This window comes from Calcarisporiella thermophila (assembly GCF_041956535.1).
Source record: "Calcarisporiella thermophila strain CBS 279.70 unplaced genomic scaffold VTP21scaffold_26, whole genome shotgun sequence".
In the NCBI taxonomy this organism is placed as follows: domain Eukaryota; kingdom Fungi; phylum Calcarisporiellomycota; class Calcarisporiellomycetes; order Calcarisporiellales; family Calcarisporiellaceae; genus Calcarisporiella; species Calcarisporiella thermophila.
The window spans coordinates 356,161-380,457 of NW_027192216.1; the positions used below are offsets into that span (position 1 = coordinate 356,161).

Below are 24,297 nucleotides of genomic sequence, written 5' to 3' on the forward strand. Positions count from 1 at the left end.
TCGTGGAAATGGTTGGGAAATAAAAGTAACGTTAGCGAAGGACTAGGGAAATGCGATCTCTCGGCTACTCTTTTAATATTTTCACGAGGCCTTCTTTTCTTCCTATCGCGCATTATTTCAGAATTTGAATTAGAATCCGGTGGTGGCACATCGGATCGTTTCACTAAGCTTTTATTAAAAAAAAACAACCATGACGCAAAAAATAAGCAAAATTCTCAAAGACACTTTTTCTCCACTATAGACGCGCCGGACTCCTCATACTCCTTCCGTGAGACCCATAGCTGGTGGAAGGTGCCCATGGAGGCGAGGATGGAGCCGCCTAGCCATCCACTGTACTTGCGCTCTACCGTGTTTCCGGGCGCATGGATCTTGAACTTTTGCTAAATTAGCCAAATGATCATGTCAGCATTCCATCCTCGATCTGGGAAAATCTTCCCGCATCCGTTTCAGTTTACCCCAAATGCCAAGTTATACAAGTCCTGGTTGATCCGCTCTGTGAAGCCAGGGAAGAGTGTATTGCCGCCCGTCACCACAATGTTACTCAACAGCGATGGCCGCATGTCAATATCACAGCTGAGGGCGCTGTTGAAAATTAACTGTGGGATGCCTACCGCGGATTCGACAGAGCGCGTCTCCTCGTCGGTGAACCCGACGACAGGCTTTCTGATGTATTGCTGGGGCTGGAAGAGTAGCTCAGGGACTCGGTAGCGCTCCGAGCCCACATTCATATTATAGCCATCCGGGAACTCGTAGGGTCTCTGGGGACGTGCGGATATCACGCTGGATAAAGGGGAAAAAAAGTTTGGTTAGATTGTGCGGATAGAGAAAAATGGGCATGGAAAATGGTCACTTTTCATCGTAGGGCATCTCTGCAACCTGGCAGACGCTCTCTTTGAATTCATGGATTGTTCTCTGTTTGAAGAAAAAAATAAAGAAATGGGTGAGTGAGGAGGAGGCATTTTGATTGCCAACCGCGGCATCATCCCCTCACCATTTTCATGTACTTGTGAAAACTCTCTGTGGTATTGGGTCGATCCTTTAGTACGGCGTTGGCGGGCTGCCCTGGTTCTACAGGGTGCTTTTTCGCCACCAAGTATTGCGGCACCACCTTGACCCCATCCGCCTCCAGCCCCTGCAGGATCTGGTCGGAGACAAACTCGCCCGCCACTATCTGCCGCTGCATCCCGCGTTGAAGCACATATCCGTCGTACACCGGCACAGCGCTAGTGACACCTCCCCCCGAGGAGAGGACGAGCGCGGTGGATCGCCCCGTGGCGAAAGCGGTGCACACCGCGTCTCGTGCAAGATAGAAGGCAGGCACATTCAGGGACTCGAATGCGATTTCGCACATTTTTTCTCTCGCTTCGCGAGGATTCCATGCCGGCTCAACCACCAGCAGCGGGTGCTCTTCTGCCCTTACCCTCAATCTCCCCTTGATGGCATATTCCCACATTTTCTCCAGTGCATCCCAATCCTTTACTAGTCCATCGCGTCCCACCACCTGTTGGATCTCCATGTTGGGTCTCCAGCATGTAATGTCGCCATCGCCGAATATGTATTGCTTTTGCTGTTGCTGTGGGGTCGATGCAGTCATAGAGGTGTCACCCTCCGCATCGGTGGGTGGCGCAGAGGCGGACGATGGAAGTACACCTGCAAGCGAGGGGAAGACCGCCTTGGGTGTGTCTTCACCGGCGTAGCCTGCCCGGGTCCAGCAGTAGCCTGTGTCTAGGACTAGGGCAGAGATCTCGTCTAGATTGAATTAAATTAATCCCATTAGATTGGCAGAGCGATGGCCATTAATTTCATCATTCTCATCATTAAGAGGAACAGAATGAAGGTATTACCGCCTCCGTATGTTGCCATGATTCTAGTAGCACAATTTTATAAAAGGGCTGCAAGTGCTGGCGATCTAGTCTAGTTATCGCGTCCGCGGAGACATGGTCTAGCAGAAGAAGAGTTTTCGACAATTTGTGGCGCAGAAATAAGCCACTTCATTTCAACCATCTTCTCGAGTAAACATGTTGGACGAGATAGACGTTGATCGTTCTCGTTAAAAAAGTCGATGGCCATGCTGTTACGGACACTCGCAACCGCTCGTAGTCTGGTGAGACCAGCTTATTGCAGAGCCATCAGTTCCATCCCACCTACCCAACAGTCACAAAACAGTAATATCCTTTTCAATGCATTTTCTAACCATGATTGTTGAGCATGTATGCGGATTAGATGCGATCGACACACCCGACACGACCGAACACGCCCATGCCGCCCTTACAAAAGTTCTCCAGACACTTACTAACAGTAAGATTTCATTTTCTACCCGAGTCCGCGCATCTTATTGATGGGTTAATACTAGGAGAAAAGAGTGCGAAGCAGAAGGAACCCGAGCCGCCCGTTATCCGTCACCAGCGCACCTTCGCAGTAGGAGACACATACCGCCCAGAGGATTTAAATGATATCCAGCAAGGATCACGACGGCAGAGGCGGCCTACCCCTAACGATCCTTTCCGAACCCTTGGCCTCGATCCTCTCAAAGAGTACAAGGTAACGAGCAAAAGCTTGTCCTGTCAAGCGTAACTTTCGTTCGGGGGCTAACATGAATTGTGAATGGGATAGAATTTCATGTTACTGTCAAGTTTCGTTTCAGAGCTTGGAAAAATTCTCCCGCGCGATCAAACGGGCCTTTCATCCAAGCATCAGAGAAAATTGTCAAAGGCAGTAAAGAGAGCGAGAGCTATGGGTAATTTTGCTTGACGTAAATCCGGGCGGTTTGACACCGGTCTAACCCTCACTTTCCCCTTTTTATCTTCTACCATAGGACTTATCCCGTGTACGCACAAACTACCTGCAGCCGTGGAAAAGGATTCATACCGACCACGACGTTCCTATGTAAAATAAAATAGAATAATAAATTGTGGCTTTTGAATTGGTGGAGATCTGTGCTCACATGGAGGCTGAAAAAACTTCCCCACACCAACATAATTCTTAACCTTTTCAAATGGGAACCGGAAATGACAACGAGGCCCAAACGTTCCTCCTTGCGACGCAGCCTAGGTTCTTCCCAACCCATGCCGAGCAGCTCCAAGCTTACCTATGAATACGCATTACGTTGTGCCATTTTTGCCTCCCAAGAGGAATGGCGCCAGAGACAGTCCACTTTAACTAATGAAGTTCCCAACGGAATTCCTAGTTTCCGTAGAGACCCTTTTAGCCCACCCATATCAGCTGAAGAGGGTTGGAGTGGACTTTCGTCAACCTCAGGTTCCAAATCCGCTGATTTCAGAAAGGAGCCTGAGAATTCTCCTACCTCCAATGAAGTTTCGAGGGAATTTTTACTGGCATTAAGAGAAAAGTCGGCCTATATCATGGCTAGCCTTGAAAATGTGAAAGGAGAAAAAGAATTCCAGTGCAGCCTCCAGCATTTCCAAAACGATGTTTTCCCAATTCTGGAAGCTAATCCATCAGTTACTGTGGAGGAATTGATGGCAGGTTTTGCGAAATGCTGTACAGAAGGAGAAGGCTGTGCAAGACCGCTGCAATTATTCACGAAGTTCGTCAAAGAGGTTGGTATCAAAAGCGCAACCATGAGCCAGGAGACAGCGCGGCAGTTGGAAAATTTTATGCAGGAGCACGGACGCGTGCCTGAGGGAGACAATGAAAATGAATTGTCGGGAGATAGCATGGCGGACATGCCGTTGGTACGGCATGTTGGACGCTTGTTTGAGGTGGATTTAGCGCATTTCTCCAAGAGAGTTATTGAGCTGCAGTCCATATGCACTGAACAAGTAGGTATTGCTATAATATATTGGGGGAAAAAAGCATGCAAGAAACACCATTATCCCTTTCTATGAAAGTGTGCAGAGTATCTAAGAGAATTGCATCTTTATTAGAATGCGCTTGAAGATATCAAGCGACTACTGGATTGTTTCCATCGGAAGAGTCCCTACCTCAGTCGGACGGATTTTCTTTCTGACGAGGCCTTTGCTATCTGGATGGAGCGAGAAAAACAGCAGTTGAATGGGCTGTTGAACGTATTGGCTCAGCAATCTTGCACAAGTATTCGATCCCCGACCCAGGTACTACCTGCAACGCTACTCTCTCGGGAACATCTGCCGGCCGATGACCCGGACTCTTGTTTGAAGCGCGACCATGTCGATCACAAAGTGAATTCCAAATTTCCATTCTTCTCGGTCTGTAGAACCCTTAATGAAACGGTCGTTTGCCTGTAGACAAGCGAGTTTACCTTTATTCCCCCGGACCCTAAGCTTTGCTTGCGCATCTTATTAACCGTATGCTTCAATCATGAGTGCAGTCCTACCAAGCTTGCCTCCGCGCAAAGGCGCATCCTTCTCCCACACAGCGAAACTCTCCTCAAAGAGTGTGTCGTGCGTTGGCGCCTGCCACCCACCTATCGGCACCTTCTACTGCTCGATCTCATCACCTCGCGTATCCCGGACTCGGGACGGTATCAGAAATCCATGGTTTCTCACGCAAAGGATCAGCTAGACACTTTGATGCGCGTGCAAAAAGAGTACGAGTTTTCCTTGTGGACCGTCAATGAAAGGGAACTCATGCTGCATATATTGGAGGCATTATCTCGGGTTGTGATTGAGCTGTTTGCGAAGGAGATGGAGGGGTATTATAATGCCTGGAATGAGTGGGTCAGAGAGTTGGAGGAACTGTTGGAGAAGGTCCGAAATCACTCCATCTATCGTGACGGCCATTCCAATGGCGCTGGGAAGGATATGGAGATCAAAGATATCTTAGCCGAGAGGCTAGAGGGCGCCGCCATCACGCGATATCACCACATTAGCACCGATATCGAGCAGGAGCACGGGGAGGTAAGTGAGATCGGAAAGATGGTGACCCTGGCGTATAAGCTTTTGGTCGAGTACAAAGTACTTAACAGGCGATTTCCACGGGCCATTCTTCAAGGGTAAACCTACCCTGTGATACATCGAGGGGGGGGGGGGGGAGGGCAGCTTAGAATTGACGTCTGCATTGCTATGTTAGCCAACTGAATGTCCTGGGCATAGTGCTGAGAAAACAGATGGCCTATTTTGTCTTGCAATTGGAGTGTGTACAGATGGCTGGAGCCGATAAAGCATTTGATCTGTATCGAAGCGTGGTTCAACTGATGAAGCTCTATAGTGCCTTTTGCCCTGAGTAGGTTGATGTTCCATCCACTTTTGTTCGTGGTTGAGTTGTCTTCCAGCCCTTATGTATCGAATATTTGGGGTTTTTCTAACAGGGAGGCTGTTGCCTTCAAATTCCGGCTGGAGTCGCACTTCCTCACCACAATCCACCGATATCTTCAGGAGTGCGAGTCGTGCATTCTTGAATGGGTGCAGAACGCTCTCCAGCAAGACACATTCCACCCATTGCGGGATGAAGGGGCACAATGCTCCTCCTCCATTGTCGACATATTTATCAGCATCCATCAAGTAAGTAAAAATAAAGGTGAAGAGAGGGCTGTATGCCCCTCCTCCCCCCACACTCCATCGGGATAAACCGAATCCTTTTAGGCCGTAGATTTCATCCAGCAGCTTGAGTGGCCTGATCCCGCGAAAAACGCCGAGTTCCAGACCCAGCTGGCGCGAATCGCGTGTCGCGCTATGGAGCAGTATTGCGTGCTGATGGAGTATCTTTTCTCTCAGGATATACAGATGGGGAATCCCGAGTCCATCCTCGACCATCAGGAGGGGGCTGTCCCCGCGGTTGAAGCCAAAAGCTGGGTTTTCCGAGCCAAATCATGGGTCCATCCCCCCCACGCCCATACGCAGCCGCTTCATTTAACACAGCAAATGTGCGTTAAGCTGAATGATATTGAAATCGCGCGTCGGCGACTTGATGAGCTCTATCAACTCATGGGGGTGGATTCCATTGCGAGGGCAAACTCTCTTCAAATGAGGATCAAGAGGGAGCAAAGTCAGCTCTGCGTTTTGAAGATCGTGAAGGGCGAGGGGCTTGGTAAGGGATTGCTGAGCGTTGTTCTGGAGCATGAGGGAAGGGTCATCGCGCGAACGTTGGCAAGATCAGGACCCAATCCCGTTTGGAATCAAGTCTTTGAAATGCCCCTGGAGGAGGAGGCTGAGATACTTCTCACCGTAGTGGAGAAGGAGAGGTGGGTTGGAGAGGCCAGGGTGAAGCTCATGTCGGATCCCCCCACTTGGATCACCCTCTTGAATAGCAAAAGCAAGCGTGAGTCCGTCGGTTTCGTCGGTACAGGAGGAGAGGGCCAAGGGCGCGTTCAGCTGAGGATCCACTTCGAATCCCGTGAATACGACATTCAATCGTGGTTTGCTAAAGCTTTCAGGGTCTTAACGAGGACAGAGGGTGTTATGGTTGCGGCGATCGTGGAGCAATTTTCGCCAGCCATACATGATAGTTTGTCGCGTTCTGCCATCTCCGGTGTGCTAGCGCCAGCCAGGCGCCTATCATGGCCCAACCTTGCCAACCAAGCACTTCATGGCTTGAGCAGCATGACGACGTTAGTGACGACCAGAGCCCCCCTCCATCCACCGTCATCAGGGAACCAATCGTCCATTTCTGCTTTTGACTGCGAGCAGGCACTGGATCCTCTGTTGGAATACCTTGAGCGCAATTTGAAAATGCTCTGCGACACCCTCCCAAGCAGAGTTATGAACGTAGTGTTGCTAAGGGTGTGGAAAGAGATCCTGAACGCGGTGGTGGAGATGCTATTGCCGCCTCTAGAAGGAGCCACGATGAGGCCGTTGAGCGAGATGGAGGGGTTTGTGGTGTTCAAATGGGTGGAGGTATTTTCCCGATAAGCCTTCTTCCATTCTTTCACTAATCCTTTTGTGAAACTCTGCCCCATTTTGAATGGTGACTCTAGCTTTTAAAGATATACTTCAACGGAGGCGAGGAAGGGAATGCGATACCTCTAGACCAGCTCGAGTCGCAGAAATACCGCGACATACTACAACTCTGGCAGCTCTATGACGCTCCAATAGAGGAGCTGCAGAGCGAGCGTCGGGGCGAACGCATGAGGTCAAGGAGAAGGGTCCCCTTAGAATTGGTGCTGAGGCTGTTGAAGATGCGCCTGGACAATGGCGAGGAGAGGGCGGGGGAAATCTTGGCCCATTTGCGGGGGGAAATGAAGAGGGGAAAGGAAGGGCCCAGAGCGCAGAGTCCTATGCAAGATGAATCGTGAACATTTCTGCGCCACGGCGGCCTCGGACGCGAATTTTCGATCCTCGAGAACAGTATTAGTTAGAGCAGAGGGTCGGAGAATACGAAAAAAAAATTTTGATGCGAGGGCTTTGAGCGGTGTTTCCTTTATCTATTTTTTTTTTTTCTTTTCCCTTTATCATCCATTCTCTTTGTTTGTAATTTCTTATTTTCCTGTAGATTCTCCTGCCCATTTTGCCCGTGAGATGTTGAGCCTCCCCTGGTTCTTCTGAATCCATTACTCCGACGGCCGCCGCCATGCACTCCCAGAAGTTGGACACCCCCAATCGCGGTTTTACCGCCGAGTCCCCGAGTGGGTTCTCCCAGCAGGAGAGCCAGTATTTCCGGCTGCTGCTCACTTTCATTGGCGGTGATGGGCAACCCATCCATTCCCCTGGATACGAGAAAGTCAACTCAGGGATCATCGCTCCTTCCAATTCTCATTGTTCTGGTAGCACCTCAACTCAATCCAATCCCCATTCCATGACAGCAACCCCTATTTCCAATACCACGTCCTCGACGCCTTCATCCGTTGCAACCCCACCTCCACCCCCAGCAACGTCCCCCTCCCTTCTCTCTATCAATGTCCAGAGGGAATCTTCCGAGACGACCGCGGAAGATTCAACCAAAGAATGGGCAACGCGACTTTTGCACGAGAAACTCTCTTCCTCCACCTCCGAAATCACGCTTCAGCCTCCACCGTCATTGCCCATCCCCCTAATGGAACTTCCTCCCACTCCCTCCATCATAGGCGAGCCAAGACGTGCAAGAATTCGGAGCTTGAGCATGAACATTTTTCGAAATCAGCTTCCGATCTCCCTGAAATCCCCCAAACTCCCCTTGTCTGAACCGCCGCGTCATTCGCGTGCCCCGTCTATAGCAAGCTCGACGAAGTCGTCCGCGACTGGAAGGGGACTATTGCGGTGGTTTAAGAACATGAGTAGCATCGATCTTGCCCACCACCGAGCCACGGACAGCGAGGAATCGGGGGATGAGAGGACGAGGGGGGCTTTTGTGGAGAGGGAGTTGAAGCCCCCCAATGCTCCATTTATGGTTGAGGCGCGTCAATTTCATGAAGAACCAGCATGTTTTCAACTTTCCGACCACGTCTCCGAAGCGCCGGGGAGAGACGCCAGCGCTGGCGTTTTGACGTCATCTCCACCCACTCCCTCCGATCCCCACCAGAAAAGAGGCATCCATCGGTCCTGCTCGAGCGTGGATGTGGTGCAGAGTGGGTCTCTGGACTGGTCCTCCGCCCGTGAGGTTGGCCGGTATGTCTCGCTGAACAACGGGCGGATAACCCAAGAGGAGTTTTCAAGGAGAAGGGCGGCGGTGGACGCGGTGGTGGCGGGGAGAATTGGCGAGGAGATTAGAAATGAAAATGTGGGTAGGGTAATCTTCCTTCTTTGTGGCGAGAGCCTAACCTCTTTATTATGCGCCAGATGAGGAATAATCGAGAGCGAAGCTTTTCGTCCCCATTGCCATCCCTAGCCACCATTCCCGATCATATCAAGTGCATGCAAATCCGGAAGTTTATCGCGCAGGAGATTGTGACGACGGAGGAGTCCTTTCTCTCGCACCTCCTCTCCATCCGCACGGTAACCCACCTTGTTTTGTTTATTTATTTTTGCTTTGGCCATTTTCTCATTTCATCGATTTTCTTACCCCCTTCCCCCCCTCTCTCGCTGTTCTCCGCAGGTGTTTATGGAGCCTCTCTTTCAATCCATCGACACGGATAACCCCCTTGTCAGCTCTCGCGACCTCAATACCCTCTTTGCACACCTAGAAGATATCATCACCACATCCACCCAGTTTGCCACCCAACTGCGGCAGCTGCGCTCCACCTGGAGCGACCAATCCTGTATCGGTGCCTATTTCCTTCGCGTTGATTTCGACGCTTACATAAGATACGCCTTGCACCACCCCGAAGCTCAGCGAGTCCTAAAGCGTGTGAACAAGCGATTAGTCTATAGGAGATTCATGCAGCAGTCTAGGCAGGAGGCCAACCGGCTGGAGCTGGGCGACCTGCTCATCATGCCCGTGCAGCGGATCACTCGGTACTGTCTCCTGTTGAGAGGTAAGCGCGATCTTTGTGTGTTCCCTCTTGAATGACGGTTGAGCTGAGGCGGTACTTTCTGTTTGCACCCTCCATATGACCTCGGTCGCGGTTAGATTTGAAAAAGCACACGCCGCTGGACCATCCTGATTTCGCCGATGTAGAACAGGCTTTGATGGAGGTGTCGGCGGTTGCGATGGCGGCAAACAATGTCGAGCCGTTAAGCAATTCGAGCAGTGGGAATTCCAAGAGAAGAACGCTATTTTTGTAAATAATTACGAGATGCTTTTCGTGTTTGTTCTTATTTCTCCCCCCACCACCCTATAATAAATTACGTAAAGATCCTCCCTATGTTGGTTCCTTGCCTATGCAGGATGGCTCCTGATCTCTTGTCCTGATTGGTGATTGGCCGCGATATATTAAGGGACCGGCCTGAAGTTTAAAGATGGAGCTGCTGTGCTACGTGGGCTACAGCAATCATGTAATATAGCGGCCAAACAAGCTTTTTTCTACTCATATTTATATTTGTGCATGGGGTGAGAGCTAATAGCGTCTTTGTTCGCCGTGAAGCCGGGTTCTTAAACGAGTCGCCACCCTCCCTCCCTGATTCCATCCCCTCATCCCCATCCTTTCGCCCCTGCACCCTCCCCCTCCCCCTCTCCCTACCCATTTACCCCTTCCCTACGCCCATCCGCATCTCTATACTATATCATGCGTATACCCTTCCTTCTACCGCTTCTCTCCTTAGCCGCTCCATGCTTCGCCGCTAGTCAAGAAAAAAACTCGCTGGCCATCACGGGCCTCTTCGTGGACATCATCAATGCCACCGCTCTGGAGCATCTCAAGGGCACGCTCAAGAAGCCGGATCCGGCCGTGGTCCCTGCGCTAAAGGCATTCGAGAAAGGCCTCGAGAAAATCATGAAGAACAATCGGAAATACACGATCACGAAAACGGAGCGTTTGCCACCGAATGGAGACAAGCATTACTACTACAGCTTCGCCCCCTATTGGTATGTAGATGGGTTTGCTAACACACTGCAGCGCGGCATTGACCTTCACTCGGCACTCATAGGTGGCCCGATTGTAAAAAGGTGAAAAATGTAACCAATCCCGAAACTCAGTGCCCCTTCAAGCAGCGAGATGGTAAGTGGCGATCTCATTGTCCACCCATGGAGGGAATTGAGCCCAAATCCCATCTATGATCCAATGTAGGGCAAGTCAATCCCGATGCAAAGAAGCTTACGGCCGGCTCGACCATGTACCAGTTCATCTCCGACTCCACCAATCTTGCCGTCGCATACAAGCTGTACGATAAGGAGGAGTATGCGCGGCAGTTTGCGCTTCTCGTCGACACCTTCTTCCTGCAGGAGGACACGTACATGGAGCCCAACCTGACCTATGCCCAGGTGATCCGCGGCCCTCCCAGCGAGAAGGCGTGGATTGGGCGCGAGGAGGGGATCATTGACACGCGCTATTTGGTGCTGTTCTCCACGGCGGTCCCCCTGCTCAAGGGCTCCGACGCGTTCACCCCGGAGCTGGACAAGAAGCTGAAGACGTGGTTCCAGCGCTACGCGTCGTGGCTAGAGACCAGCAAATTTGGGCGCGCGGAGTGCGGCAAGAAGAACAACCACGCGACCTTCTGCTTCGCACAGCGCGCGGCATACTGGCACTACGCGGGAAATGCGGCCAAAGCTCGCGCCGCCATCAACAGCTATCTGTCCGGGCCGTTCCAGACCCAGTTTGAGTCGGACGGCTCGCAGCCCGAGGAGCTGGCGCGGACCCTGCCGCTGCATTACCTCATGTTCAACCTCGAGGCCCTGACTGCCCTTGCCAAGCTGGGGGCCCGGCTTGGGGTGGACGTGTGGCACGAGCGCAACAAGAAGGGCGCGGGCGTCCAGAAGGCGATCGACTTCGTACTGCCGATGGCCCTGAAGACGGCGGAGTCGAACGGCAAGTGGAAGAAGCCCGACAACCCGGCCCTCCTCATCCCCACGCTGCTGGATGCCATCGAGGTGTACGGGGATCCGCGGGGCACGTATCAGTCGGCCGTGGAGAAGATCCGCAACGCCACCAACGGCGGCGAGTCCAACAACATCATCCACCTGTGGGACATGGAGGAGTACGAGGACACCATCCTGGACTTCATCCTCTACGGCCTGGAATCCGACGACGAGCGCTCGGCCTGTCCCGAGGGCGACGAGCAGTGGTGCGTCAAGGTCGACGGCAAGCGCGTGCTGCCCAGCCTGGGGATGTTCCTGGATTCGGCCGAAGACGGCGTGCAGCATGTGGCACAGCTGGCCCGACGCAAGGCGGAACGCGAGGCCGCCATCGGAGTCTACGACCTTTGGAGATGGTAGGGGGGGAGCAGAGGCTACGGTACTCCATGCGCTCCCAGCCTTATATCTATTTCACATTGCAAACCAAGCCATCTAATTGTCTGTTTTTATTTTACGCTGAATGTGTGTTTTCCCACCTTGTTCTTCTTTTATTTCCGTCTCTCTATTTCCAAGCTTAACATGCTCTATTTGCTCTGTCCACGTCATCATGAGGAGCCTCTGCTGATTTGCCCCAGTCATGTTCCCTCCTCCTCGTCCACCAAACAGGCAATTTTCACTTTAAACTTGGCACTGCCTCTGTGCTCGGCCATGAACCATGAATAGGGTTTGGGGAGAGAGAGATGGGTTTCCGGGCACATGAGCAAAGCGAACTCTCCGAGGCTGCATGACGAGCACCGTATCAAATGGCTCGCGTGCAGCTTAGGGTTCGCGGTGTAATGCTGGGCGGTGCACTGCTTTCCCCACGCCCTATCCCACCGCGTGGAGCAATTCGAGGAGGTTTCTGCTTTATTCGGCATGGGCATTAATAATCGGCCGGGCGGCCGTGAAGGCGTGTCGTCATCCCCAATCATAATTTCTCATCATGGCCGGAGGCGAGTGAGCAAGATTCATCCAGAACCGCGCAATCCGGTGATCATGCAAAAGGCCAGGCCTAGGTGGTACCAGCGATGAATCGGCTCAATTAATCCTTTCGCGGCGCGGTTGGCCGCTCAGCAACTCAAATCGTGATATCTCCGCAATAGGCAATCCCTTTTCGCAATATAAAAGTCCCTCTCCCCCCAATTTTTATGGCGAGGTTTCACCTTATTCTGTATTAATTAATTTAATTCAGTTCTCCTAATGGCGCGTCTCTTCTACCTTGCCTGCTTGCTGGGCGCCGTGTCCGCGGTGGATCTCTCGCGGTTCAGAATCAAGCGTGACGGAGAGGGAGACGTGACCGCTGCCGTCCAAGATGCTGTGAACACTCTGCTGAACAAAGAGACCCCACTGTAAGTTTTGGATGCATCGGCATGCCGACGTCTTTGATGGCTCACTTTTTTTGCGCCTGCTAGGCTGGTTTGGCCTCGCCTTACCGAACTGACCGATCTGTTCGGCCATCGCATCACCGGATCGGAATCGCTGGAACGCGCGTTGCAGTACATTGAGACGGTGGCAAAGACAGACAACCTGACCGTGATCAGCGAGCCCGTGTCGGTCACGTATTGGAAGCGTGGGCAAGAGTCGCTCTCGCTGGTGTCGCAGCAAAACACCCGCGGTGGCGATCTCAAGCTGCCAGTGATTGGTCTCGGCAACACCACAACCACGCCAAAGGAGGGATTCACAGCCCCAGTGGTGGTGGTCCATAATGAAGAGGAGTTCAACGCCACCGAGGTCAAGGACTCCATTGTGCTCTGGAATGTGCCCTTCACAACCTACGGTGAAACGGTGCGTTTCCGCCGCCGCGGACGTGTCCTCGGCGAACTCAAGGGCTCCAAGGCCATGCTCATCAGATCCGTCACCCCGTTCTCTCTCAACACCCTTCACACCGGAACTTCCGGCGGAGAGGGCGTTCCAGCTGCCGCGGTCACCATCGAGACGGCCGAGTTCCTCGATCGTATGTACACTCGTTGGAAGAACGCCGCAAACTCAACCTCGCCCTATGCCAACGAGTTCAAGCAGCCCGTGGTGAAGCTTCTGCTGGAAAATGAGAGGCAGCCTAAGCAGAGTAGAAACATTCTGGTGGAGATTAAGGGCCGCGAGCTGCCAGATGAGGTGGTGATTCTGGGCGGACACATCGACTCGTGGGACGTGGGCGCAGGTAAGGAGTACTTCTCTCTCGCCCCTTTTCAAACAAAGTAATAACCCTCTCCATCCCTGCAACCCCAAGGTGCCATGGATGACGGCGCCGGGGCCTTCATTGGGTGGGAGGCCGTCCGACTTATTTCCAAGCTCCCGCGTCCTCCCAAGCGTACCATTCGTACAGTGTTCTGGATGGACGAAGGTAGTTTGCCACCACTTTCTCCAGAGCCCTATTTCCAAGGATGCTAAACCCTTCTCTCAACTTCTAGAGCAAGGCGGATCCGGATCCGACGCCTATCTAGCTGCTCGCAAAAAGGATAACACCCTCTCCAAGCATGTCTTTGCCATCGAATCAGACGAGGGCGTATTCCGGCCCTTCGGCCTCTCGTATAAGGTGACCAAGAACGAAACGGGCCCCCTCGAGAAACTCCAGGAGCTCTCCTCGAAATATCTTGGCCAGCGGGATGGCACCGAGGTGATTTCTGGCGGGGCAGCAGCGGATATTGAGAATTTGTGCGATAACGGTGTGCCCTGCGCTGCCTGGATGAGCTATGACGCGCTCAAGCGAAACGTTCGGCCGGATCAGCCCCTGGAGTACAACAGCTACTTCTACTATCATCACACCGATGCGGATACTCCCGAGGCGCTCAACCGCACCGATGTGGAGGAATCCGCGCGCGTGCTTGCCGCTTGGGCCTATGTGATTGCCGAGGAAGGTGTCGGCGCCGTGCCTCAGGCCCAAAACCAAACCCAAGCATGAGCGCCATACCCCACCCCACCCCCACCCCCCTTGTCTACGAATTGAGGCGCCACTCTTCCGTGAATTATTTATTTATACTACTATGTATTCTCCTATGTATTGACGCCCCCGTCCTCCAATTTTATATCTTGCTTTACTTTCTAATGTTACGCTACCCACTTTGCTTGATATTGTAATTTTCACTCGATAAAAGGTCGCATTCACTATGCAGGAGAGATCTTCCGATGGGGCGCGGCCCCCTTCTAGGTTCAACCCGTGGCTTGGACAATTGAAGTCACACTGCTTAAACGTGTCGTGTTTTTGGCTGGTCCCTTTAAAATTGGAAAACGACCGAGTTTCAAACCACTCATCTAGATCCATTTCACTCGGGTATAAAATGACACACACCATTCTTCTACTTCAAAGAACTGGGAGTGTGCAATCGCGCACCTGGGCCGAGTTTGAGACGGTCGGCGCCTCCATCGAACACTTGATTGACCTTTATGAGCAGCATCTCACAGAGCAAAACCCCAATCTCTCGCACATTCAGTACAGCGCTGAAGAGCTCACAGGATACCTGGAAAGGTTCAAGGAGCTTGCCGCTCTGGTCTACGATTCGAAGCAAAAGGCGTATGTGCCCCATGACAAAGGATGGCTGAGAGAGAGAGTGGTGCAGCAGCTCCTGCGCGATGCACAGGGCGGCGGGCAGAGACACGGCGGAGCTAGAGGTGGGCGAAGGAGGTGAGAGGATTTCTCACCGTGCATCCCGGCATTAATTTGGGTTTTCTTCTTTTTAATTGAATGTAATTATAACTGATCTTTAATGATGCTTTATGCAAATAAACGCTTTGACACTGATACCAGGAATGCTCCAGTGGATACAAACACAACTCTTCCCCGGGGGTATAACTGGCCGGGATCAATGGAGTAGACGATAATTTACAATAGGCTCACCTCCTCTTTATTCGAATCCGCTCGCCCATTCTCTCCTTTTATCGACGGCATGTCTAGCGGGAGTCTATTTGAGGGGGCGCCGGAGACCTGTAGCGCTAAGTCACGTACCATTTTCCGAAGCTCATAGAGCTCTTGCTCACTTTTGGACATTTGGTCCGAGGTATGCTACGTTGGGAGGGGAGAATTCAAGAGAACGCGTGGGGTTGGGTGGAAAACAGACCCGACCTACCTTTAATCCCATGAACATCTTATGTAGCATGGTCTCATACTGCTTCACGATGAATCGCTCGTCCAGCGCGTCTAGTGCATTCCTTACCATTTTAGCGGTCGAAGACCTGCCATATTAACTTTGTTAGAGTACTGGGTCTCCCGGGCTGGAAGGAAAACAACGAAACCTACTTTGCATCCTCGAAGGCTAGTCTTGGCATAAACTCTGCATACTGCTCCTGTGAATTTTCCTTCATATTCTCGACCTTAACGTCCACCTTTTCGAACCTTTCCTCCTCCTCGCCTCTCACACGTCCTCTACTATCCTCTCTTGGAACGCGCCAAAATCCGTATGCGTAGCGATGGGTTGCTCTTGTGGGGGTGGCATTTCCTTGACACAGCATGAAAACAAAACACTTTCTCCCAAAACGCGCGGCCAGCTGGCGCGCAATGCGCTCCTCCCGTAGTGTTGGGCGCAATTCGGTTTGTCTTCTGAATTTCACGTATCCTACAATAAAATCCTATTACATTGAGAAAGAGCAAATTAATGGGCGTATAATGAGGAATTGATGGGGGGTCAAAGACAGAAAATATAGCAACACTCACGGTTTCAGGAACTAGGCTCTTCACCATTTCATGGTTCACGTTCCCAACTGCATCGTAGAACTTTGGGATTTCCAGGGGGAGCATAAAGCTTCCCTTCAGCACTAACGTCGGAAATATGAGTCAGAATTCTAATCGCCAGCCTAGCACGCTAGAAAATAAGATACTGACTAAGGTGGATTTCATGGGTCACTCGCACCGTATCCGAAAAATCGTCTACATGCTGCTGCTTCTGCTTTAAAAACGACCCCGTAATGAATCCCTCCTATAATAAGCCCATGTTAATATTTGAGCTCGAGCCATCCTACGATCCAGAATAGATTTACGCAATCTCCAGAAGAGTTTGAGCAATCGTAGAGAAGATTGGACAGAAATGTGCTTGTGCAGTGAATTTTGAGACTGGAATGGGGTAGGGAATCAGTACTAGAGGATGTCATAACGGATATTAGTGCTTTTTTCTGGAATTTCGAGCGAACTTAATTAAATGAAAAATATAGCTTGGCTATCTCAAGTTGGATACACGCTCATAAGACGAGAGATCCAATGTGAAAATCGAAGTAATGGGTCCACACATATTGCGTTGGAAAATGCACAACAAAATAATTACCATTATATTTCAAAACAGAGAGAGGGAGAAAAAAAAACAAAACATTATATCAAACTAGTGTATATACTTTTTTGTTATCCAATCCGGTTCGCACTCTAATTCGGCGCCCCTTCCACTAGTCGGAAGATATTGTACAATAAAACAGACCATACATCCATGGGCCCAGGAATGCAATAGCGCCAGCAATCTTTCCCGCCCACATGCCCATCCGGTCGCATGCTCATCATATGAGTAACATCTAAGAAGATTCCGCCCGCTTTCTCCACGAGCTCTCTAGCTATCGCATTCTGCCGTGCAAAGTCCTGCCAATGGTATGGGGCATCCTGCAAATCTGCAGCCGTCAGCGGCTGTGCGTAGGGAGCAGTGGCGCTGTCACAGTCCAGGTGTCCGGGATAAGTGCTCCGGAAGATGAGCAGCTTATTGGGGTAATTTTTGCGGACATCCGCAAGCGACTCGGCCAACGTCTTCCGATAGTCTTCGTCGGGAACATAGTGTGCACCACGGTTCATAATAACTACGCCGTAACTATTGATAATAGGGTAGCGTTAAATATCACCGAGCAGCACGAAGAGCCTTTATATCTGGAAAAAAAAGGAGGTAGGGTGTCAGGATACTCACTATTTGATAACGGAGTTAGCGATCCAGGGCTGCTCAACTATCTCGACGCTCGGGTGGCCTCCCTCGAGCCGTGGATTTTTCCGCCCATTGGAAAGAATATCGTTGCGCACATAGCGAATTCGAGCGTCTTTGTAAAGGCTTGTCGCGGGACACAGGGTATGATCTAAGGAGGATAGAGTAAGCACATTTGTTTGGGGCAGTTAGATCCGGGCAAGAACATCCACCTTTGCAGCTGAGCGTTCCATAGCAGACGGTAGGGCCATCCCGGAATGTATCCAGCAATAGATCGTGCAGCTGATACTGCAGCTCATCGCCCACAATAAGAGTATGTCTTCCGTTTAGCATTTTACACCAATGTTCTCTATCCACAGGCATCAGCGGGCATGTGTCATTGGTGTGCCAAATGTACTTCGCCGCATCGTACATCTGCCATTCGCTGCTCGAATTTTCATTGAGCTGTTTTCTGTATCGTTTCTCGCATTTGCCAAATATCGGATCTTGAAAATGTTTGATTAGTTTCCTTGGGGTATTATCGTAGATCCAAGCTCCGCGGGTGTAGCAGTTGACGATATTTCTCACGCGCTCGGCCTCCTCACGGGTCGTAATTGGACTGCCTGGGATCCCTTCAATTTGGAATTTAGCAAACATTCGATCGGCGACATCACGAGCTACCGCGACAGCTGCTGCCTCTTGCTGTGAATAGTTATCGTTGATCCACTTGGACTGGCGGATCCAGGCATCCTTACGCTCATTGACCTGGGCGGGCAATGGCGGTATTGGGGACGGAATTCGGACGGATGTGGAATGGGGGGTTGATGGCAGGTTATTGAAGGAGGGTTTATCGAATGTGCGCACAAAATGATAGAGGAGTCCTAAGATGACGAGGTAAATGAAGTAATGATGCCACGATGTCCGCGATGGACCTGCATGATTGCCTATCATCTTAATGCACTATTATGAGCTGGATGGAATGTCTATTTTTATTCAATGAAAATATATAATTAAAACGAATAAGCCACACGCTGAAGGGAGATCTTAAATCGACGATAGTCCAGGAAAATCAAGACATATTTGCCGCCGCGATACCCTATTAGCTTCGGTGTGAAAAAAAAACTGCTCACTAGTTTTAATTAATTATCAAGATTGATACCGTCCTATACCATATAATATTTCAATATATCCTATATCATCATGAGAATTTCAATTTAAGTATACTCTGCTCTAACAATACCATTTTCCGATGAGACCGCAACGACGCCCTTCCTCCTCCTCCAATGGTCACATTCATCCTTACCATTCAGTGCTTCCTTACTCAACAGACGAGCGCCGCGTATTTACACTCTCCATCCACGATGACCGCGTTTCAGCTCACCAACTTATAGTTAATCCAGATCACCTTCCTGCATGGCGGGAGGATCAACTCCTGGAAATTATTCCGATCGGGGTGGAGGAAAGAGACCAAAGATTAATATTGAAAGGCGAGATTGACCGTGAAATGCTCACAAAGAAACCGCAAATACAAGTAGTATAAAAAACATCGATGCTCGTCCGGGATGTGAATTGTACTTACAGCTTCATTGTTTGCCTCCAGATATCCATTAATATTAATGTCGCGAAGGTATTTAACTTACAGCACAACCAAGACGTGTTCCTTCAAACGGTTCGTACTTCATCCGATCTGGTTTCACACGGATTTCTTGTTATATAAGCGATTTGATCTATGTAGGTGTCGAACTCCTCAGTAGAGGCGGAGCATGTCGAACTCGTGTTCCGAGACGCGTTTCTTGGCCGGAACGACATGTGGCGTCTTAGGAAGAGCCTCGAAGGGTCCTGCGTTTACGTAGAACAGAAGCTGTATTCGTGGGATTGCTTCCATATTCTGGTGAAGGAAATCTACATTAATGGGGAATCCGTTAGTATTTGCTAGGGCCCGCGCTGAGTTCCGACTAGATCTAATTTAGCTGTGCTCTTTTTGTTTCCTAGGTGGCGAGCGGCTACATAACGGCCAACACGCGGATCGTGTTTCGGTCCAAATCCGCGAAATACATTCTCTTCATACAAATGTCGCGAGAAATGTGGGAGTTTGACGAAGACGGCGAGCTGCGCTTCGAGAAGTGCGTGTATGGATTTCTACCTCAGCTGTTCACGCGATGGAAAGAACACGCCACCAACCATTCCGTCACCATCATTTTGTTCGCCCGGGTTTACTATGACAAGGACCCGGTCGCACTCTCTGCAATTGCGGACGAATGCATCCTTCGGGACCCGCGGTCGGGACGAGCGTACAAGGATTTCTATGAGGTGGTGGTTGAGAATGAGAACCGCCACGACTGGAATTCGATTATTGTAACTCTAAAGGAGGAATTCCTTAAATTCCAACACCGTGTTCTACTGCGCAACGAGGGCGACGGCGTAGCTGTGCTTGATGGGATGATCTCGCGTGCCTTCGAAGGCAATATTCTCGAGGCGGTGCACATGGCATTGAATCCGTTCATTAAGCATTACATCGACCGTGACCTGATGCGCACGGGGCTGTCGATTCTGATCGTCACGCCCGGGTCGGGCAAGTTTCTGGTGGACAAGAAAATGCTGCAGCTAGCCACAACAAGGATGAACGAAAACGGTGTGTCCCTGGATCTGGTCTGCCTTTCCAAAGTCCCACTACACACGGCCCCCCTCCTGGTGTTTTACTCAGCGCCATCGAGTCGAACCCAAAAATCGGCGACCCATTGCCCAGCCACGGCCGCGGCCTCCTCCTCCAGCTCCACGGCGGATCCCCTTGATAAATCCGACGCCCAATCCGACCAACTTCGCCCGGACCCACTCTTCTCCGATGACGATCTCAATGTGAAGGCCACGGAGGTCTTCATGGTTCCGCATTGGATCCAGTGTAATTTCTTCAACGGCCAAACTCAAACGCTTGCCGCCCCTAGGGCGCGCTTCGAGGCCCAGTGTAAGATGTACGAGGTTCAAATGATGGGCATTATGGAGCATGAGATTGCTGGAATATCGATACCGTGGATGGATATTGTCGCGGAAAATTTAGAGGCCTACGACGAGGAGATTTTTTGCCCCAACAAGGAAAACATCCTGTCGCCGGTTGCCCCGTCGGCATCGGGACCCGTCCTGCCCCCCGCCGCGACACCTCTTACTACGTCCTCAGTGGACGTGCCAATAGCAACCGCGAATACTGAGGAGTTTAAGGTCGGGGACGAGAAGCAAAATGCCGAGAGCACTTTAGCAGACGGGGGAAGCACCACGCTTAGCGTCCAGAGCAGTCAAGTGAGTTTAAACGATAATTTGGTGGTGGCGGTACAAGATGCGACCACGGAAGTGAACGTGAAAAACTTGGCGGTGAGGGCCCCATCGCTTATGATGACGAGCATCAACCCCAATCGAACGGTCGAACGAGAACGACAATTATCTGCAGCATTGCGAGACAACTCGATCATCTCAAATGGGGGACAAAATACCGCCGGTGGTGCACCCGGCCCGAGACCCGTCTATCCACAAATGACCGCCTCTCCTAGAGGCATAGGCGAGGACGAGTGGAAGGGGCCTGTGGATGTGTACCGCCCATGGCCAGAAGGCTCTTCTGAAAACGGTGTAGGAGGGAGTGGAGCTCGGCCTATGCTGGATCGACAGTCCTCGAATATATCCACGACGGCGGCTCTGGGGATGCGGAGCACGAAAAACACGACGCCGCCGGAGGTGGACGGCTATTCAGCCGCTCAAGAGCTTGCCATCGCGCACCAGGGACCACAGCAGCCTTACCAGCAGAAGACGAACTACCAGCCACAGTCACACCACAATCCAAACGCAGCACATCCACTACAACTACTACAACAAAACCATCAGCAAGGCCCGGTTGAGGCGGAAATTCTAGCAGAGGATGAGCCTGCGCTCTTCTTGCTTGCCAAAGTCCAGCCCATCAATATTGGGCGACCACAGAGTCGCGTAGGAGCTCGGCGTCCACTTCACCAGCGGATCTCCCCTTCGAATGGCGGTGGGGGGGATTTATATTCTCGCTCTTCCGAGCAAATGCGCCGGTATACGCGCTATTCGCCAAGCCATTGGCAACCTGCAAAGCAGACGTATCTTAACCCATGCAATCCCTCGAACTCGGTGCGCCATAAGTGTCGCGACCTTGGACGATGGAGCCATGTGTACCGCACGCCTCCACCGATGGAACTAAACGAGGAGATTCATTGGACCTCCCTCTGTACCCCTGCGTGCCTTCCGCTGACCACCGATCACTGCCCGACAAAAGAGCAGCTTGGAAGCAACAGCTTTATGGCCTATACTTACACGATTTCTCCGGGGGAGGAGCAGTTGAGCGAACGGGCCCACGACTCGCAGAAGCAGCTGCAGTATCTTTTGGACGAGCTTGTAGGGCAGCGTCTAGCGCAAGGGTTTCAGCTGGTGTCCTCCCCTAGTGGAGCAGGCGCCTCCGGGCAATTTGGAAGACTTTTCAAGAGATCCAATGCTTTCCAAGCGTCCCCCCTCTCAAGGCGCTTTGTGGCAAGCGTAGCCATGGAGAAAACCAAAAGTACTGAGCGAAGAGGTAGTCGGGACGATGGGGCGACGAGTCTCTTCCCCGCACAAGCCTCCTATACGCTGACGCTCGGGCATCACGTGCACGAGCTTCGAACCGACTACGCCGACCAGAGCATCGAAGTGAAACGCTATATACGCAACTTAGCGTACGACGCTACCGCGGAAATTCGATACGCGTGCGCAGTATGGCCCAAGGGGCACGATAAATTCCACCCGCGATTTGTCAAATTCTTCCCCGGGGATTTACAGCGATTCGATTGGAATGCGCTTGACCTGTGGATCTGCGGCTATAGGGTTGAGCAGATCACGGCGCCCCAGCGGTATTGGCGGATCAGGTTCCTTGTGATACCGACGGAGATACCCGCGGGCTCTCCCGCCACGGGCGCCGGTGGCGCCATGGGCTCCGGGGGAGAGGTGTATTCGGAGGAGGAGATGCGAGTGGAGTGCTATCTGAAGTTTTTAGAGCTCTTCCGAAAGGCCAAGCTCGGAACCCAGGACGAAGACCGCAAGCTTAATGGAAAGCGAGAGAAGGTAGGCGCACGCTCACTTAGAGAGTGACTTAAAGGTTGGGCCATTTGCTGAACTCTCTCCATTTAGCCGAATACCCAGCTTCGCATCGTGTTTACCACCATGACACCCGCGGCCTATGTGACGCAGGAGCTGCTGAATATTGCCGAAACCAACTCGTCTTTAGTCCATGTCGGGCCCCACCCATTTCCCCATGCCGCCTCCCCGCTCACCACCGACACAAGGGTGGACAAGATCATGCACGCCCTCCAGAATGGGGTCATTATTTCGGATCGCCGATGGGGCTTGCGCGAGCATCGGCAGGTCTTTGTCGGCAGTGACCTCGTCGACTGGATCCTACGCGAATTTTCGGATATCGACACGCGGGTCGAGGCTACCAGGTTTGGCGCGCAGCTATTGCGCCGAGGCCTCATCGAGCACTCGCGACGACGACATGGCTTTCTGGATGGATTCTATTTCTATCGGGTGAAACCGCCCTACGCAAAACCCGACGGCGCCAGCGCAAGGCAGACGCTGGTGTCCCACTCGATCATGGAGGTCTCGACCGCGGCGAGCGGGGGGGGTGAAAAGGAGAGAGGATTGCAGAAGGCCCGGCTCTCCATCCAGCGGCATCTCTCCAGCCCAAGCGTGAGCAGCCCGGGCGGCTTTAGTGAGCCGGCGCAGAACACCATCAGGATCCAGCTCAAGATGAGCAATAGCTTTGACGCAAGCGTGGATCCTTCGCGCAAAAGCGACCGCAAAGAAATCATCACCGTGCACTACCCCACCATCCTAAGCGTGCGCAACTGCTATCACCTGCACTTCACCTGGTTGGGCACGACCACTCGCCTGATCGACGAGCTGATTCGCTTCTGGCAACACCAAATGGAGCGCTTAGGCCTTCGACTTGTCGAGGCGCCGGTCGAGCAAGCACCCTATGACGCGTCCGACCAGGGCTTCAACGACAACCCCTTCGCATCCCCCATACCCATTCACATCAGCGTGCCGCCGCCCAGCCAAGAGGAGGTGAAGCGGAGGCTTGGGGTTGAGATCAATTTGCCTTGGCTGTTCTGGGAGTGCGAGCTTCTGCGCCGTCATGATTTTCTCTTGGATAGAGAGTCCGAATCGCGCTACCCCTTCACGGAACCCACCTCGTCCAAGCTGGCCCCGGGCACCCCTCTGGCTGAAAAGAAGGATCTGGACCAACCGGATTGGTTCAAGCACGTTGAACTGAACCGGACCTACTCGTACCAACGCACCAAATACCTCTACACGCAATATGTGCATCGATCCGGCGTAGGTCTAGTGCAGATACGAAGACCGTGCGAATATCTCTGGATACAAAATCACCTCTTTTTGTCACGTCTATCGACCTTGGCCCCGTCTGCCCCCTCTAACGCGCCTCCAACTGCGATCTCCAACCCCAGTGTACCCGGGCAGGGCAGCTTTCCATCCGGTGGCTTTAACAGTGGCTCAGCCCCCGCGCTTGGGAACACCACGTCTGTAGTGAATATTGCAAACAATCCAGAGTACTACAGGCGCTGCTTGCAGGAGCTGTGCGAGGACAAGGAGAGGATGAGGAAGTTTTGGGAAGAGAGCTTGGACCGGTTGGCGGAAAAGCCGGCCGTGCGCAGCTGGAAGGAGCGAGGAGGGGTTCCATCTATGCCAGACATATTGGTGGAGGACATGGTGTTGAATGATTGAGCACCACTCCAGTTACATATCCAAACATGATTTTCCCCATCCGTTCTTCGACCTGGCATTTTCCTAACCCCCATATTGAGTTTCTGATGCTTCTATTTTATTTTATTCTGGTTTGTACATCTCACTGCCGTTCATATGTATGGCCTAGGTCTGCCTTACCCCATCTCAACAATATAGGGTGTCTCGAATGTTTTTGGATTTTTTTTTTTGCCATTTTTCCATTGTAAAGCATAGCATTTGTCTTTTTTTATGCGAAGTGAACGACTAGCCCCATAAATGAGCTAAAGTGAATCTATAGCTCCAAATGAAACGAGGATGTGGATTTCATTCTCGCTATTTTGACCTGTTTGCCCCTTTGCGCATATGTGCTAAACCCCTTTCGGCCGGCTCTGACATATTGGCGGGATTCCCTCAAAGCTACCACTGTGAATTCGGCATAGCT

The 24,297-nt window shown here is 51.8% G+C and overlaps 11 protein-coding genes across 11 annotated transcripts; 7 read left to right on the forward strand and 4 right to left on the reverse strand.

Annotated features, from left to right (window-relative positions):
* Window positions 1-215: 215 nt before the first annotated feature.
* On the reverse strand, window positions 216-1,863 carry VTP21DRAFT_6337 (uncharacterized protein; the record flags this gene model as incomplete). The annotated part of the gene is made up of 5 exons (XM_069396956.1): window positions 216-380; window positions 456-780; window positions 851-912; window positions 992-1,749; window positions 1,845-1,863. The coding sequence occupies 5 exons, from the start codon at window positions 1,861-1,863 to the stop codon at window positions 216-218; spliced, it is 1,329 nt and encodes a 442-aa protein (XP_069247222.1).
* A 199-nt stretch (window positions 1,864-2,062) lies between these two features.
* Window positions 2,063-2,895, forward strand: VTP21DRAFT_6338 (mitochondrial 37S ribosomal protein bS18m; the record flags this gene model as incomplete). Its single annotated transcript, XM_069396957.1, has 5 exons — window positions 2,063-2,165; window positions 2,224-2,298; window positions 2,354-2,541; window positions 2,614-2,737; window positions 2,816-2,895. 5 exons carry the CDS (start codon window positions 2,063-2,065, stop codon window positions 2,893-2,895), a joined length of 570 nt encoding a protein of 189 aa, XP_069247223.1.
* Window positions 2,896-3,008: 113 nt separating this feature from the next.
* VTP21DRAFT_6339 (uncharacterized protein) lies at window positions 3,009-7,171 on the forward strand (the record flags this gene model as incomplete). Its single annotated transcript, XM_069396958.1, has 7 exons — window positions 3,009-3,782; window positions 3,888-4,160; window positions 4,227-4,933; window positions 5,011-5,163; window positions 5,249-5,441; window positions 5,523-6,773; window positions 6,854-7,171. 7 exons carry the CDS (start codon window positions 3,009-3,011, stop codon window positions 7,169-7,171), a joined length of 3,669 nt encoding a protein of 1,222 aa, XP_069247224.1.
* A 275-nt stretch (window positions 7,172-7,446) lies between these two features.
* VTP21DRAFT_6340 (uncharacterized protein) lies at window positions 7,447-9,515 on the forward strand (the record flags this gene model as incomplete). The annotated part of the gene is made up of 4 exons (XM_069396960.1): window positions 7,447-8,571; window positions 8,631-8,786; window positions 8,887-9,265; window positions 9,361-9,515. 4 exons carry the CDS (start codon window positions 7,447-7,449, stop codon window positions 9,513-9,515), a joined length of 1,815 nt encoding a protein of 604 aa, XP_069247225.1.
* A 440-nt stretch (window positions 9,516-9,955) lies between these two features.
* Window positions 9,956-11,601, forward strand: VTP21DRAFT_6341 (uncharacterized protein; the record flags this gene model as incomplete). Its single annotated transcript, XM_069396961.1, has 3 exons — window positions 9,956-10,254; window positions 10,317-10,387; window positions 10,457-11,601. The coding sequence occupies 3 exons, from the start codon at window positions 9,956-9,958 to the stop codon at window positions 11,599-11,601; spliced, it is 1,515 nt and encodes a 504-aa protein (XP_069247226.1).
* A 215-nt stretch (window positions 11,602-11,816) lies between these two features.
* VTP21DRAFT_6342 (uncharacterized protein) lies at window positions 11,817-12,152 on the reverse strand (the record flags this gene model as incomplete). Its single annotated transcript, XM_069396962.1, has 1 exon — window positions 11,817-12,152. One exon carries the CDS (start codon window positions 12,150-12,152, stop codon window positions 11,817-11,819), a length of 336 nt encoding a protein of 111 aa, XP_069247227.1.
* Window positions 12,153-12,420: 268 nt separating this feature from the next.
* Window positions 12,421-14,119, forward strand: VTP21DRAFT_6343 (uncharacterized protein; the record flags this gene model as incomplete). Its single annotated transcript, XM_069396963.1, has 4 exons — window positions 12,421-12,569; window positions 12,633-13,378; window positions 13,448-13,561; window positions 13,629-14,119. 4 exons carry the CDS (start codon window positions 12,421-12,423, stop codon window positions 14,117-14,119), a joined length of 1,500 nt encoding a protein of 499 aa, XP_069247228.1.
* Window positions 14,120-14,495: 376 nt separating this feature from the next.
* Window positions 14,496-14,843, forward strand: VTP21DRAFT_6344 (uncharacterized protein; the record flags this gene model as incomplete). The annotated part of the gene is made up of 1 exon (XM_069396964.1): window positions 14,496-14,843. One exon carries the CDS (start codon window positions 14,496-14,498, stop codon window positions 14,841-14,843), a length of 348 nt encoding a protein of 115 aa, XP_069247229.1.
* A 194-nt stretch (window positions 14,844-15,037) lies between these two features.
* Window positions 15,038-16,299, reverse strand: VTP21DRAFT_6345 (uncharacterized protein; the record flags this gene model as incomplete). Its single annotated transcript, XM_069396965.1, has 6 exons — window positions 15,038-15,217; window positions 15,282-15,387; window positions 15,452-15,780; window positions 15,866-15,966; window positions 16,034-16,127; window positions 16,189-16,299. The coding sequence occupies 6 exons, from the start codon at window positions 16,297-16,299 to the stop codon at window positions 15,038-15,040; spliced, it is 921 nt and encodes a 306-aa protein (XP_069247230.1).
* A 265-nt stretch (window positions 16,300-16,564) lies between these two features.
* On the reverse strand, window positions 16,565-18,029 carry VTP21DRAFT_6346 (uncharacterized protein; the record flags this gene model as incomplete). Its single annotated transcript, XM_069396966.1, has 3 exons — window positions 16,565-16,994; window positions 17,088-17,250; window positions 17,312-18,029. 3 exons carry the CDS (start codon window positions 18,027-18,029, stop codon window positions 16,565-16,567), a joined length of 1,311 nt encoding a protein of 436 aa, XP_069247231.1.
* A 298-nt stretch (window positions 18,030-18,327) lies between these two features.
* On the forward strand, window positions 18,328-23,855 carry VTP21DRAFT_6347 (uncharacterized protein; the record flags this gene model as incomplete). The annotated part of the gene is made up of 5 exons (XM_069396967.1): window positions 18,328-18,609; window positions 18,679-18,747; window positions 18,814-18,999; window positions 19,071-22,175; window positions 22,242-23,855. The coding sequence occupies 5 exons, from the start codon at window positions 18,328-18,330 to the stop codon at window positions 23,853-23,855; spliced, it is 5,256 nt and encodes a 1,751-aa protein (XP_069247232.1).
* Window positions 23,856-24,297: the final 442 nt, after the last annotated feature.